Here is a 13,525-nt window from a genome sequence, read left to right on the forward strand (position 1 = left end):
GAGAGGATCCTTTACTATATGTTTACTAATTAACCCTGTCTCATTACACAAAACAAGATCTAAAATAGCCTGTTCCCTGGTTGGTTCCATGACGTATTGTTCTAGGAAACTGTCTTGAATACATTCCATGAACTCATCCTCCAGACTACCCTTGCCAATTTGATTTGTCCAATCTATATGCAGATTAAAGCCCCCCACAATTATTATATTACCTTTGTTACAAGCTCCCATTATTTCTTGATTAATACTCTGTCCAATGGTATAGCTACTGTTAGGGGGCCTATAAACTACTCCCACCAGTGTTTTCTGCCCCTTGTTATTTCTTATCTCCACCCATACTGATTCTACTTCCTGATCTTCTGAGCCGAGATCCTTTATCACTACTGTCCTTATGTCATCCTTAATTATCAGGGTTACACCCCCACCCCCCACCCCCACCCTCCTGTTCCAGTCTGCCTGTCTTTTCGATAAGTCAAGTACCCTGGAATACTAAGTTCCCAACCCTGGTCACCTTGCAACTATGTCTCTGTAATGAATATTAGCTCATACCCATTTATCACTATTTGTGCCACTAATTTTCTACCTTGTTACGAATGCTTTGTGCATTCAGGTAAAGAGCCTTTAGTTTTAACCTTTTACCATTATTTCCTGCTTTCATCTTGTTCGCTCATGCACGATTACCTTTAAACTCTGTCCATTCCTGTCACACACTGCTTATCTTTACTCAAATCGCTACACTGCTCCATTGCTCCATTGCCTTGACTTTTCTCTTTGGATTTCTGAATTTCCCCTCACCTGACACTTCCCCCCTCCCCCCTCTGCCCCCGCTTTTTAGTTGAAAACCCTATCTACAGCCCTAGTTATTTGATTCGCCAGGACACTGGTCCCAGCCTGGTTTAAGTGGAGACCATCCCAACAGAACAGCTCCCTCTTTCCCCAGTACTGGTGCCAGTGCCCAATGAATCAAAACCCCTTCCTCCCACACCACTCTTTGAGCCACGCATTTAACTCTCTGATCTACTTGTCTCTATGCCAATTTGTGTGTGGCTCAGGTAGCAATCCAGAGATTATTACCTTTTGAGTTTCTGCTTTTTAATTTGGACCCTAGCTCCTCAAATTCTCTCAGCAGAACTTCATTCCTAGTTCTACCTATATCATTGGTTCCTACGTAGACCACAACTGGATCCTCCCTCTCCCACTTCAAATACTTCTCCAGCCGTGAGGAGATATCCTTAACCCTGGCACCGGGCAGGGCACACAGCCTTCGGAACTCCCAATCGTGGCTACAGGGAACAGTATCTATCCCCCTGACTATACTGTCCCCTACTACTACAACATTCCTTTTCACTCCCCCACTTGAATGGCCTCCTGTACCACGGTGCCATTGTCAGTTTGCTCATCCACCCTGCAGACTTTGCCCTCATCCACACAGGCAGCAAAAACCTCATACCTGTTGGATAAGGGCAAAGGCCGAAGCTCCTCCAGCACTGCACCTGTGGTCCCCTTACCTGCCTGAGTTGCAGTCACACCCTCCTGTCCCTGACCACTAACCAGACCTGTACTACTGCCTAACCTAAGGGGTGTGACTGCCTCCTGGATCAAAGTGTCCAGATAACTCTCACCCTCCCTGATGTCCTGCAATGTCTGCACCTCTGACTCCAGCTCAACAACTGTAAGCTGAAGTTCATCGAGTTGCAGACACTTACTGCAGACATGGTCGTCTGAGATCGCAATGCTCTCCTGCACTGCCATCCCTTTATAACCTTGTTTTAATTATTTCGTTAATTAAAGTTTATGTATTTTATTTAATTAACTTAGCTTACAGTTTAGTTTTTAACTAATTGCCAGATCTATTTTAAGTTCAAGGTAGATGAAATTAAATATTTACCTGTAACACAAAGCACTCCAAGTATTGGAGGCAAAAAGCAGCACCTCCTTCCCCCCGCTGCTCCAGATTCCCATTTTCTCCAAATTTCCAAGTTTCAACATTCTGTTTAAGTGCACTTTGTTTAAGACATTCTGTGCTGACCACTCTCAAAGGCCAATAATCCTTGAAAAGGGTTGTTGTGCCCCAGCCATTTTTCTCTTCCAAAGGCCAAGTTTTGAGGTCAGAAGCAGCCCTTTAATATCTACTGACACTTGATAATATGGCCTCCCACCTCTGAGAACAGCACAAAATCTTTAACTGAGATGACCTTACATTACCGGCATTGTCACTTATGTTGTGTGCAGGACCAATTAACACCTGAGAGGCAGAGGTCCAGCAGCTGTTCACTAGAATCACGCTATTGGCCCCTGTGTAGCCCATAATATGACCTTTTTTGCCATTTCCAAATAACTAATTTATTGACTTTTTTTTCCCCCCAGATACTTCTGAAGAAACCACCATTATACCTCCAGGCAGACATGAGTATCCATTCAGCCTTGTGCTCCCACAGACGTGAGTTAGTAACAGAGTATTGTAATATAGTAATGCATTTTAGATCGGTCCATCTAGCCTGTCCATTCACTTTCTTTTTTGGAAGATATGTTTATATCGGGGAGATTTTCCTCTAAGATTGCTTGTCGGGTGCCCGACAGATGCAGTGCACCTGACATAATGGATCTCTGGCCCCTTTCATTGCAGCTTGGAAACATGTGTTCCTCGAGTGCTACAAAGTGATTTGTAAGAACCTGCTGACCATTTTGCTCAATCACTGGGTGATGAATGGGGCTTGAACCCACATCCATCTGACTATGGGGTTTCTGGCCCTCAATGCTCAACAGTTGATCCCTCCATGGACACCCTGCCCCTCCCCTCACTGCTCGCAGACACCAGGAATCCACCAGTGAACCAACCTCACATTCAAGCTTCAGTTGAAGCAAACCTTAGATACACTTTCAACAGTTCTGCCAAACCATTATTACCCCCCCTCATTTCAGTACTTTCAAACCCCAGAACCCCCCACCCTTGTTCTTCAAACCTCAGAGCTGTTCCCCAGTGCTAGCACAGCACTACCCACAAGTGAAGCTAGACCCCATTCCCTCTCCCCGGTACTGCTAAATACCAGCGACTGGACTATCCACAGGGTTTCTCCTGATCATTTGATGTAACTTCGGCAGAAGATCGGTGAAAGTGGCCATTTCCACCTTTGTCTGAGATTTCCGCTGATTTTCCACCAAATGTACGGTGAAACGTCAGCTGAACCGCCACGGAAGTTCTAACCCCAGATATCTGTCTCCAGTTGGTGCATCTTCAACACACCTTGCTGTGTATTCTGAACTTTAAAATGGAAAGGGATAACAATCAAATAAACCAGCAAACTCATGAATTGAATGATACTCAAAATTGATCCCATTATCTGTGTGCATGTATTCCACTGGAGAGGGTGCAAAAATATTTACAAGGATGATACCAAAAATGCGAGGGTATACCTATCAGGAAAGGATGAACAGGCTGGGTCTCTTTTTCTCTTGGAAAGAGAAGGCTGAGGGGTGACCTAATAGAGGTCTTTAAAATTATGAAAGGTTTTGATAGAGTGGACACAGAGAGAGTGTTTCCACTTGTGGGGAAGAGCAAAACTAGAGGCCATCAATATAAGATAGTCACCAAGAAATCAAATAGGGAATTCAGAAGAAATGTCTTTACCCAGAGAGTGGTGAGAATGTGGAACATGCCACCACAGGGAGTGGTTGAGACGAATAGTATAAATGCATTTAAGGGGAGGCTATGAGGGAGAAGGGAGAAGAGTTATGCTGATAGAGTTAGATAAGGAAAGACGGGAGGAAGCTCGAGTGGAGCATAAATACCAGCACGGACTGATTGGGCTGAATGGCCTGTTTCTCTGCTGTATATTCTGTATTAGAATTACACAGAATATACATGTACTGAAGTGAACATCGCAAAATCAAGTGGGGACAGCATCTGATCAGAGGCTCAACCGGTAAATCTACCCCATGGTATTGTTTCAAGACTGATTCCTAGGAAGGAAAGTTTTAGTATTGCACACCATTCTATGAGGCACTTTTGGAGTTAAACATTTTAAATTAGTACCCGACTATGTGTCACTGATGCCTTTTTTTCCCTGACAGACCACCAGTACCTGCCTCCTTTACAGGTGTTCATGGCAATGTAAGCTATTGGATGACAGCCAAACTGCACAGGCCATGGAAACTGAGAACTAAAGTGAAAGAAATGTTTACAGTACATATGCAAATTGACATTAACACTCCATTGCTGTTGGTAAGTCCTGCGGAATGATGCTGGTGCGCTTGATAAACCAGGGAGTCGATCCTCCAACAATTTGCACCAGTGCTTTTGGACCTCCACTCACAAAGCGCTGCCTGACAACTTTTGGTCAGGCAGGGAATGGGAGAGGAAGCTCTCGTCAAAAGAATCATTTAAATACAGGAAACTTTGTGCTATCCGGCACCGACGGGACCGAGCTGTTGCCGTCCCATCAAAACTGCCGGAGACAAACCAACGCTAATGTTGAAACATACGGAGATTTTGAGCTCCGTATCTGGCAACAAACCCTGTTGCTTAGCAACAGCTTCTAAACAGTCGGTCGTACCTTGCAAGCGTCTCTGTAGCTTAGCAACAGCTTCAGCGAGACCTTGCAGAGCCTGACAGGTTTTTTTTCTTCTCGTTGCTTTTTTTTCACCAAACGAAACGGCTCCTGATTTTTGCTGGTGGCTCGAGCATTCTGGACAGTTAACCTCAGGATAAACCAAAGTTTCCTGTATTAGAGTTGTATTTAAAAGCGGGCAAATGAACGAACACACAACTTCAAGCAATTCATATTGGTAATGCTCTTTCAAATAATCATTTAAAATATGCATTGCAAGCAGGAAAGTTGTATGCTGACAGAAGTCAGCATTTAGAGGGAGTCCCAGATATTTTTCACTGAATATTCAGCCTGTCACTGAAGACAATGCTGGGGGTGAACTCCCGCAGGGATTCTCCTGCTCGTCTGTCGTTACTTTGCCGGAAGAGTTGCAGAAACCCCAGTAAAGCAGCCTAAATGATATTTACACAATTTTTCCTGGGTTTCCATGGCTCTTCCAGTGAAGTTACAGCATGAATCGGAGAACCCCTGCGGAAATTCACCAGTATGGGATCGATGTTTCTCATTTGGGCTTAGGTGTTAAGTAGTCACCTGGGTAGAGCACTTGGAGGAAAATCAAAGGTATACATCTATGCATTTCAACATGAGTTTGTTTTATCAGGCAAGCTGAAATATTTATTTCAAATTATTTTAGTTTTTACATTTTTATTATATTTCTAGTGGTTCTCGCATCACATTGCTGACTGGAAGTCAAAGCAACTGAGCCATACCTTGACCATATATGAAATAAAAACAATGATCATTTAATTCTAATGCAGTTAAGCAGTAAATCCAGCATGCATGTGTAAAATATTAATTAAATAAAAGGACTGGACGTTTAATTCAAAAGGCTTGCATTAACACGAATTAATGAAATAAAAGAAACAAAAACAACATAGTTCCACTGAAATGTATTAATGAAATATAAGCAGTGAGCATTATTCAATTAATTATTATGCAGCAGGTGGAAGTAGGCCAGGAATATTTAAAAAAAATATATCCTCCACCTGCAGATGCAACTGATGCTAGGTTGAAATATTTTTTAAATCAGTTAATATTGTTGTCAGGAGCAGGACCTGAGGAGTGAGGCTGGGCCAGGCAACATGGCCAGTTGGGCAGTTTCTTTTATTCTTGGCAGTGGGACCAGACTGGGGAGGAAGAACTAGCCAAGCAATTACCTCTTGACCTACCAATGCTTCTTCCCTCTTAATATCACTACTACAAATTCTGGTTTGCTTGGGTACCATGGCACCAATCATTCCCATAAGCAGCCTGAGTGCCTTACCTTTTTGGGAGTTGTCTCATACTGCCCTATATCTACTTGTGTGATAGCAGGACCTGACGGTGAACAGTGGCGACCCCTTGTGACTTGAACTGGATATTTGTGTCTTTCACGCATGTACTGCTTCAATCTCTCCAAAGGCTCATTGGGTGAGATAGGGCCAGCTAAAAATCTTTAAACTGCCTTATTTCACAGTAAGATGGACATACAGATCAGGTGGTATGAACAGACTTACTCAATTCAATCCATACAAATTATCTTGACATAATAATACACAATAAAGAACATACCACGTAGGTCTCCATCAGTGGGTTGTCTTACTTGACTTAAACAAGAAGGTCTGTAACTATGCTCCAGCATTTCTAACCTCTTCACCTCAACAAAAGCCCTCACCACTTTCCATTTAACAAACCTGACTCTCCTGTATCCTAGCCTCCATTTTTTATCTGCCTCTGTTCACAATCAGATAACAAAGGTCTTTCCAACACAATGGGTTTGAGGTATATTTATTACCTGGACAAGCTAACTAATTTGCTTATTGTTTAGTCTCTTGAGGAAAACAACTTTTGTATAGAATATAAACCACCTTTTGTCTAGGTGATTTTTCAAAACCTTATGAGAATAAACTTTGCTTAAAAAAAAGCAATTTAAAAAAAAATTTTGCATGTGAAAAATGGTCAAAATATCCTGAAACAAGTCAATCACATTCATGTCCCTAATATCACCCTCTGCCCCTCCTCAACATCTACTTTTGCCCTCATCTACATCCCAAATATCTTTCATGACCTTCAGCCATTAACATCCCCCACTGCTTATCTAATATCCTTCTCACCCGATTACTTTTGTCCCCAAACTTTACAACTTTCCTAATATCCCCCTCTGTCCACTGTTTGCCTGTACACCCGCCCCCCCATAGGATCCCATGAGGACCCTGGTTCCGAAAGGTTCGAAGTTGACCTGTATTGGTGACAGTGATTTTAACTTTATTCAGCACAAGCAAGACTTAATACATTAAAGTATTCGAGCAGCAGTTTACAGAGCATAATGGAGACTTATATTAAGTATCCCATTATTGCTCTGGGTAGAAGTCACAACTGTGAGTAGGCCACACCCTGTGCCTCTTGTCTCTCGTCTCTCTGGTGTCCCCTGGATTCTTCCTGAAATCTTCTACCCTTTCTGGAATCTTCTACACTTTGTGGCTGTTGAGACCCCATTCTTGCACCCTTACTCTCATTCAAAACCTATGGGCCTAAAAATTCAGTTGTTTGCGCCAGCCGCTAGCGTCTTAGGAGGAGGCGATGTGGGGTGCTAAGCGGCTAGCGCCCGGACGCAGCGCGATCTGCGCCTCTCGCCAACTTCAGTTAAGATTTAGCGGCGGCGCCAAGCCTTTGCGCGCGCTCAGCTGCGCACGCAGATCCTGATGTCATTTCATGGTGCAACGCCCTTTGTGCGCCCCAAACCGGAAATTCAGTGGCGCCGGCCTATTGTGCGCCTGGCGCCCCTAGCGACTGGTAGAGGGGAACGATTCCCAGTCGCTGCGGGGCGCGGGGGGCACTAATTAAAGGGCACTCCTCCTGCAGTAGAAATGGCAGCCATTTTGCAACACTCCTTCTTTGTGAGAGACGGATCTTTGGAGAGAGACAAAGGTAGAGAGCTTTCTGGTTTGGCTCAACACTCGCACAGGTACTTGTGGCTTCAGGCCACAGCTTTGCACTTGTCTTTAACTTCAGAGCCATAGCATTGATTGGAAACATATAATGGGGGCTGCAATGGGTGGAAACGTTGGGCTTCTCCATTGCATTCAAAGGGCTCAGAGATGCCATGAGAGAGTGCCAGTCATGGCCAGATGGAGAAGGGGCAACAGGCGTCGGCAAAGTAGGCCTTACCCACCCAGGGTATACCGCCAGCAGTTCTCATATCTGAACATGTCTGACGAGCAGTGTGTTCAGAGGCTGCGATTCAGAAGGGCGGTGGTCACTGAGATCTGCCACCTGCTTCGCGGATATCTGCAGCCACAGCTGAGGAGCAGGACGTCTCTGTCGGTGGCAGTGAAGGTGACGGTGTCTCTCAACTTCTATGCCACCGGCTCCTTCCAATCCGCTACTGGGGACATTTCCAACATCTCCCAGTTTGCGGTACATTGCTGCATCCGCCAGGTGACCAATGCCCTTTTCAGAAGGAGACGTCAGTTCATCTCCTTCTCCATGACCGTTGACAAGCAGCAACAGCATGCAATGGGCTTTGCAGCATTAGCGGGCTTCCCCATGGTGCAGGGCGCCATTGACTGCACGCATGTGGCTTTGCGGGCACCTCTAGAGAATGCCGAGGATTACCGCAACCGGAAGGGCTACCATTCGCTCAACATGCAGTTGGTGTGTGACCACAGGCAGCTCATCCTAGCTGTCAATGCCCGCTTTCCAGGCAGCAGCCACGATGCCTTCATCCTGCGCCAGACTTCTGTGGCAGACATGTTCCAGGCCCAGCCTCACCCGCGAGGATGGCTTCTCGGGGACAAAGGCTATCCTTTGTGCACCTGGCTGATGACCCCGCTCCATGCGCCCCGCACCCCTGCTGAAGAGGGATACAATGACTGCCATCAAGCAACCAGGAGCATCATTGAGCAAACAATCGGCGTCCTGAAGCAACGGTTCCGCTGTCTGGATTGTTCCGGAGGAGCCCTACAGTACTCGCCTGAGTCCATTTCGTTGTCGTGTGCTGCATGCTGCACAACCTGGCTATCCGCAGGACTCAGCCACTGCCACCAGACATTGGAGGACCACCAGAGGAGGAGGAGGAGGAGGACCAGCACAGGAGGGAGGCAGAAAGTGCAAGGGCCGCCCGTCGGCGGCTTATTGCACGTCGGTTCTAGGCCCCCTCTCAGGGAATGGCGTGGCACAAGATGAATGTCGCCGCTCCACAAGCCCTCAGCCGAGCAGGGCAACCAGGACTTCCAAAAGAAAGCATGGACAGTGCGATTTCAGAAAATTTATTACTTTGATACCTCTGTGCCCTTCCCACATAACAAACTAATGGAGAGAAGCCCCCCCCCAAAAAAATTAATAGACCAGTCTCGGCCTTTCCAAAAAAACAAATAGACCAGTCTCGGCCTTTCCAAAAAAACAAATAGACCAGTCTCGGCCTTTACAAGTAAAACAAAGACACCAGTATCGGCCTTTACAAGTGAAACAAAACATTTGGCCACACCTTCTACTTTTTCCCCCGCGAGGGTGATGTGTTTCGCATCCGTGACTGGCCCCTGCCTGCCCTGCAGCTCCTCAATGGGACCCCAGTGGCTGCAGCAAGGCTGGGGGAAGGCTGCTGAGGGTCAGATGGCGAGACGGCAGATGCCTTTGGGGGTCGGCCTAGACCAGCTCTGGGCCTGGAGGGGCCGGCTGCTGACTGCTCCAACTCTGCTTGGGCGGCAGCAGTCTGTCCAGCGGCTGGTGGCAGCTGCAATGGAGGAGTGACCGTTTCGGCTGCAGGAATGCTGCCAACCTGACAGATCACAGGTACTCCCTGGTCGCCTGATACATTGGCACTCGCACGGGCCAGCACTGCAGCATGCGCAGCAATCTGCTGAAGCACAGACTGCTGGGCTGCTGCGGCGCGGCGAGTGCCCTGGCGATGCCTGGCGAATCCAGCGAGGGTGGCAGCAGTTAGTGCCTGTGTGGCCCTGGTCTGTGTCCGCATGACACCAGCCAGTGAATGCACAGCACGACTGAGCACTTCGCTAGAAGCCGCCTGTGCTGCCGCGAAGTCCTGCAGACTCCTGGCCTGTGCTGCCCCGAATTCCTGCACACTCCTTGACAGTGACTCTATGGAGTCAGGCATCCTTGCCACTGCAGCCATGAGCTCAGTGTGCCTGCGCTCAGCCTGGGCGGCCATTTCCGCTAGGAGCCGCACCTCCTCTGCGCTCACCGTAGCAGGACTGGAGGCCGCACTCACCCTCTGGGGAGAAGGCCGCCGAGCTTCCCCACCCCTCCCGCATTGCTGCAGCCCGCTGGGCCCCGGAGCTTCACTCTCCTCCGACCCTTCCCCCCTGCTCCCCTCCAGGGAAGACGTGTCCCCATCATCGCCATGGGCTGCCTCGGCTGAGGGTGGCACTGATGGTCCGGCTTCCTCTTCCTCCTCCTCGCCCTCCGATTCACTCAGTGCCAGCTTGAGGGCCCGCCTCCTCACCTGGCGATTCAGCATCTGAAAGCAGGGAGGCACAAGAGTTGCTTTAGAGTGAGGACAGGGCGGCAGCGAGGGAGGCATGAGTGCTGCTATGCACTGCATTGGTCCGACAGTGGCAAAGGATGCTGTTCTGAGGCGCAAGTGGAAAGAGAGAGGTCAAAAAGGTGATGCCCTTACCATTGGGGCCCACAACAGGGTCGGCATCTCCACTGGCGACGGGGCCAATCAGCCGGCCTGACATAATGCGCTCCACACGCTGCTCCAGGTCGGAGAGCTGTTTGAGGTCAGGATGGCCTCCCCCGGTCTCACGCTGCTGCCTTCGGTTGTGCGCCACCTTGCCCTGCAAGAGAAAGGACGGCCTCTAAGTACAGTGTGAAGCCCTGATCTTGTCTGCACTGCCTCCCATGGTGGACTAGCCCTGACAGTGTGAAGCCCTGATCTTGTCTGCACTGCCTCCCATGGTGGACTAGCCCTGACAGTGTGAAGCCCTGATCTTGTCTGCACTGCCTCCCATGGTGGACTAGCCCTGACAGTGTGAAGCCCTGAGCTTGTCTGCACTGCCTCCCATGGTGGACTAACCCTGACAGTGTGAAGCCCTGATCTTGTCTGCACTGCCTCCCATGGTGGACTAGCCCTGACAGTGTGAAGCCCTGATCTTGTCTGCACTGCCTCCCATGGTGGAATAGCCCTGACAGTGTGTAAAGTCCTGAATGTGCAAGTGATTTTCATGACAGTCCCATAGCTGCTGGATGAGGGCTGGGCATTAGGGCTTTCAGGTCCCTTTGCCCATAAACTGAGGTGCACATGCAGGGATGAGGAGGACACTGGAAAGGGTACTCACCCTGACAACCCGAGTGAGGTCGTTGAACTTTTTTCGGCATTGTACAGGAGTCCTGGCAACCACGCTGTTGGAGGTCACCCTGTTTGACACCTCCCTCCAGGCTTTCCGATAGGCGCTGGGTAGCGGCCTCCTGCCACCTTCAGGGAACAGAACATGGCACCTGCGCTCCACTGCGCCAACCAGCACCCTCAGGTCACCCTCGCTGAAGCGCTGCGCTCTCTCCCTGGCCTTCTCCATTGTCCTGGGCGTTGTACAGATCAAGCAGCAGTGGTCAGGCCTTGCTTCAGGGCTGCAGTGTGCAGGGCGTGGCAGCTAAACAAATCCACCCTCCCCCTTTAAGAGCTCACCGGCGCCAGAGTGTCTGCCTTCAATCAGCAACTCGCCGCACCTGCGCTGTGCCCGCCCTCGGGGGTATCGCCCCGGGCCACCGGTTTAGCGCCTAATGATAGTCGTGCATCGCTTGTTTTAGCGCAGCAGCAACCTCTTGGGGCGATGCCACTGAATATCGGCGAAGGTGGCGCTAAGTTGCGCCGGGCGCAAACTTTAGCGGCCGCCCGGCTGTAGCGCCCCAAACATGGCTATACAGAATTTCTAGGCCATGGAGTCTTACTAAACCAATCACAGGCTGACGCCCAATTCCCCAAAATCCAATCATAAAATGCCACATCCACAGCACCTTTGCTTACTCAGGTTATATGACCCCCTTACATCATCTGTTTTTGACCATCAGGACTCATATCTGGGGTAATTATGGCAACACAAAAGACCATGGCCTAGAAATTCAGTTGGGCGCGCCAGCCGTTAGCGCCTTAGGAGGAGTAGATCTCGAGCGCTAGGCGCTTAGCGCGATCTGCGCCTCGCCCCAACTTCAGTACACATTTAGCGCCGGCGCAAAGTCTTAGCGCGCACCCTGCTGCGCGCGCAGATCATGACGTCATTTCCTAGTGCAACGCCCTTTGTGCGCCCCGAACCGGAACTTCACTCGCGCCGGCCCATTGTGCGCCGGGCGGCCCTAACGACTGTGAAGTGGAACGGTACACAGCCGAGGCGGGCCGTGGGGAGCGCTAATTAAAGGGCACTTACCCTGCACTATAAAGGCCAGCCATTTTGCAGCATTCACTCTTGTGCAACGGTTTTTTGGAGAGAGACCAAGGAGGAGAGCTTACTGGTTTGGACCAACACTAGGACAGGTATTTTTGGCTCAGGCCAGAGCTTAGCAATTATCTTTGCCTTCATTGAGAGCTCAGTGTTTGCCAGCATATAATGGGGGCTGCATTGGGTGCCAACGCTGACTTTCAGCCTTATGCCAGAAGGGCTTACAGACGCCGTGAGAGAGTGGCAGCCCTGGCTAGACGCAGAGGGGGCAACAGGCGTCGCCAACTGAGGCCTTACCCACCCAGGGTATACCGCCAGCAGTCCTCCTATCTGACCATGTCTGCCGCGAAGTGTGTTAGGAGGCTGCGATTCAGAAGGGAGGTGGTTGCAGACATCTGCCAGCTGCTTCACAGAGATCTGCAGCCACAGCTGATGTGCAGGACGTCTCTGTCGGTGGCAGTGAAGATGACGGTGGCTCTCAACTTCTATGCCACCGGCTCCTTCCAATCCGCTGCTGGGGACATCGCTAACATCTCCCAGTTCGCCGTGCATTGCTGCATCCGCCAGGTGACCGATGCCCTTTTCAGAAGGAGACATCAATTCATCTCCTTCCCCATGACCCTGGACAAGCAGCAGCAGCGTGCAGTGGGATTTGCAAGAATAGCGGGCTTCCCCATGGTGCAGGGCGCCATTGACTGGAGCATGCCGAGGATTACCGCAACCGGAAGGGCTACCATTCCCTCAACGTACAGCTGGTGTGTGACCACAGGCAGCGCATCCTAGCTGTCAATGCCCGCTTTCCAGGCAGCAGCCACGATGCCTTTATCCTGCGACAGACAACTGTGGCTGACATGTTCCAGGCACAGCCTCACCCAAGAGGATGGCTTATCGGAGACAAAGGCTATCCTTTGTGTACCTGGCTCATGACCCCGCTCCGCGCGCCCACGACCCCTGCTGAAGAGGCATACAACGAGAGCCATCAAGCGACTAGGAACATCATAGAACAAACAATTGGCGTCCTCAAGCAATGGTTCCGCTGTCTCGATCGCTCCGGGGGAGCCCTCCAGTATTCGCAGGAGCGAGTCTCCCAATTCGTCGTCGTTTGCTGCATGCTGCACAACCTGGCTATCCGCAGGACTCAGGCACTGCCACCTCACGTTGGACCACCACCTCAGGAGGAGGAGCAGGAGGAGCATGAGGAGGAGGAGGACGAGGAGTACCAGCCCAGGAGGGAGGCAGAAGGTCCAAGGGCCGCCCGTCGGCGGCTTATTGAACGTCACTTCTAGGCCCCCTGTCAGGGAATGGCTTGTGCCAATGAAAGAACATGATTGCAGCCGCTCCGCAAGCCCTCAGCCGGTTAAGGCAACAAACACTTCAAAGATCAAACATGGACAATGTTAATAAATAAAATGCTTTATTGTACAAACTCAGGGCCCTTCCCACATGAAAACCAAAAACAGACGAAACCCCCAAAAAACACTCAAACACATTACTCGCTCCCACAACCTGGAGAGGATTAACAAAACAGTGCAACTAAAATGGCCG

The 13,525-nt window shown here is 49.7% G+C and overlaps 1 protein-coding gene across 2 annotated transcripts in view; it reads left to right on the forward strand.

Annotated features, from left to right (window-relative positions):
• LOC147124536 (arrestin domain-containing protein 3-like) overlaps nt 1-13,525 on the forward strand; it is a 59,494-nt gene that overhangs the window by 27,729 nt on the left and 18,240 nt on the right. Inside the window, exons 2-3 of one of the 2 annotated variants that reach the window (XM_085988966.1) lie at nt 2,368-2,440; nt 4,072-4,222. In XM_085988966.1, coding sequence (XP_085845092.1) covers nt 2,368-2,440; nt 4,072-4,222 — 224 coding nt within the window. The remainder of the gene's footprint in view (nt 1-2,367; nt 2,441-4,071; nt 4,223-13,525) is intronic. The other variant, XM_085988976.1, reaches the window with a different exon arrangement.

This window comes from Somniosus microcephalus, chromosome 1 (assembly GCF_052327205.1).
Source record: "Somniosus microcephalus isolate GS21.2 chromosome 1, FLI_Smic_1.0, whole genome shotgun sequence".
Lineage (NCBI taxonomy): Eukaryota > Metazoa > Chordata > Chondrichthyes > Squaliformes > Somniosidae > Somniosus > Somniosus microcephalus.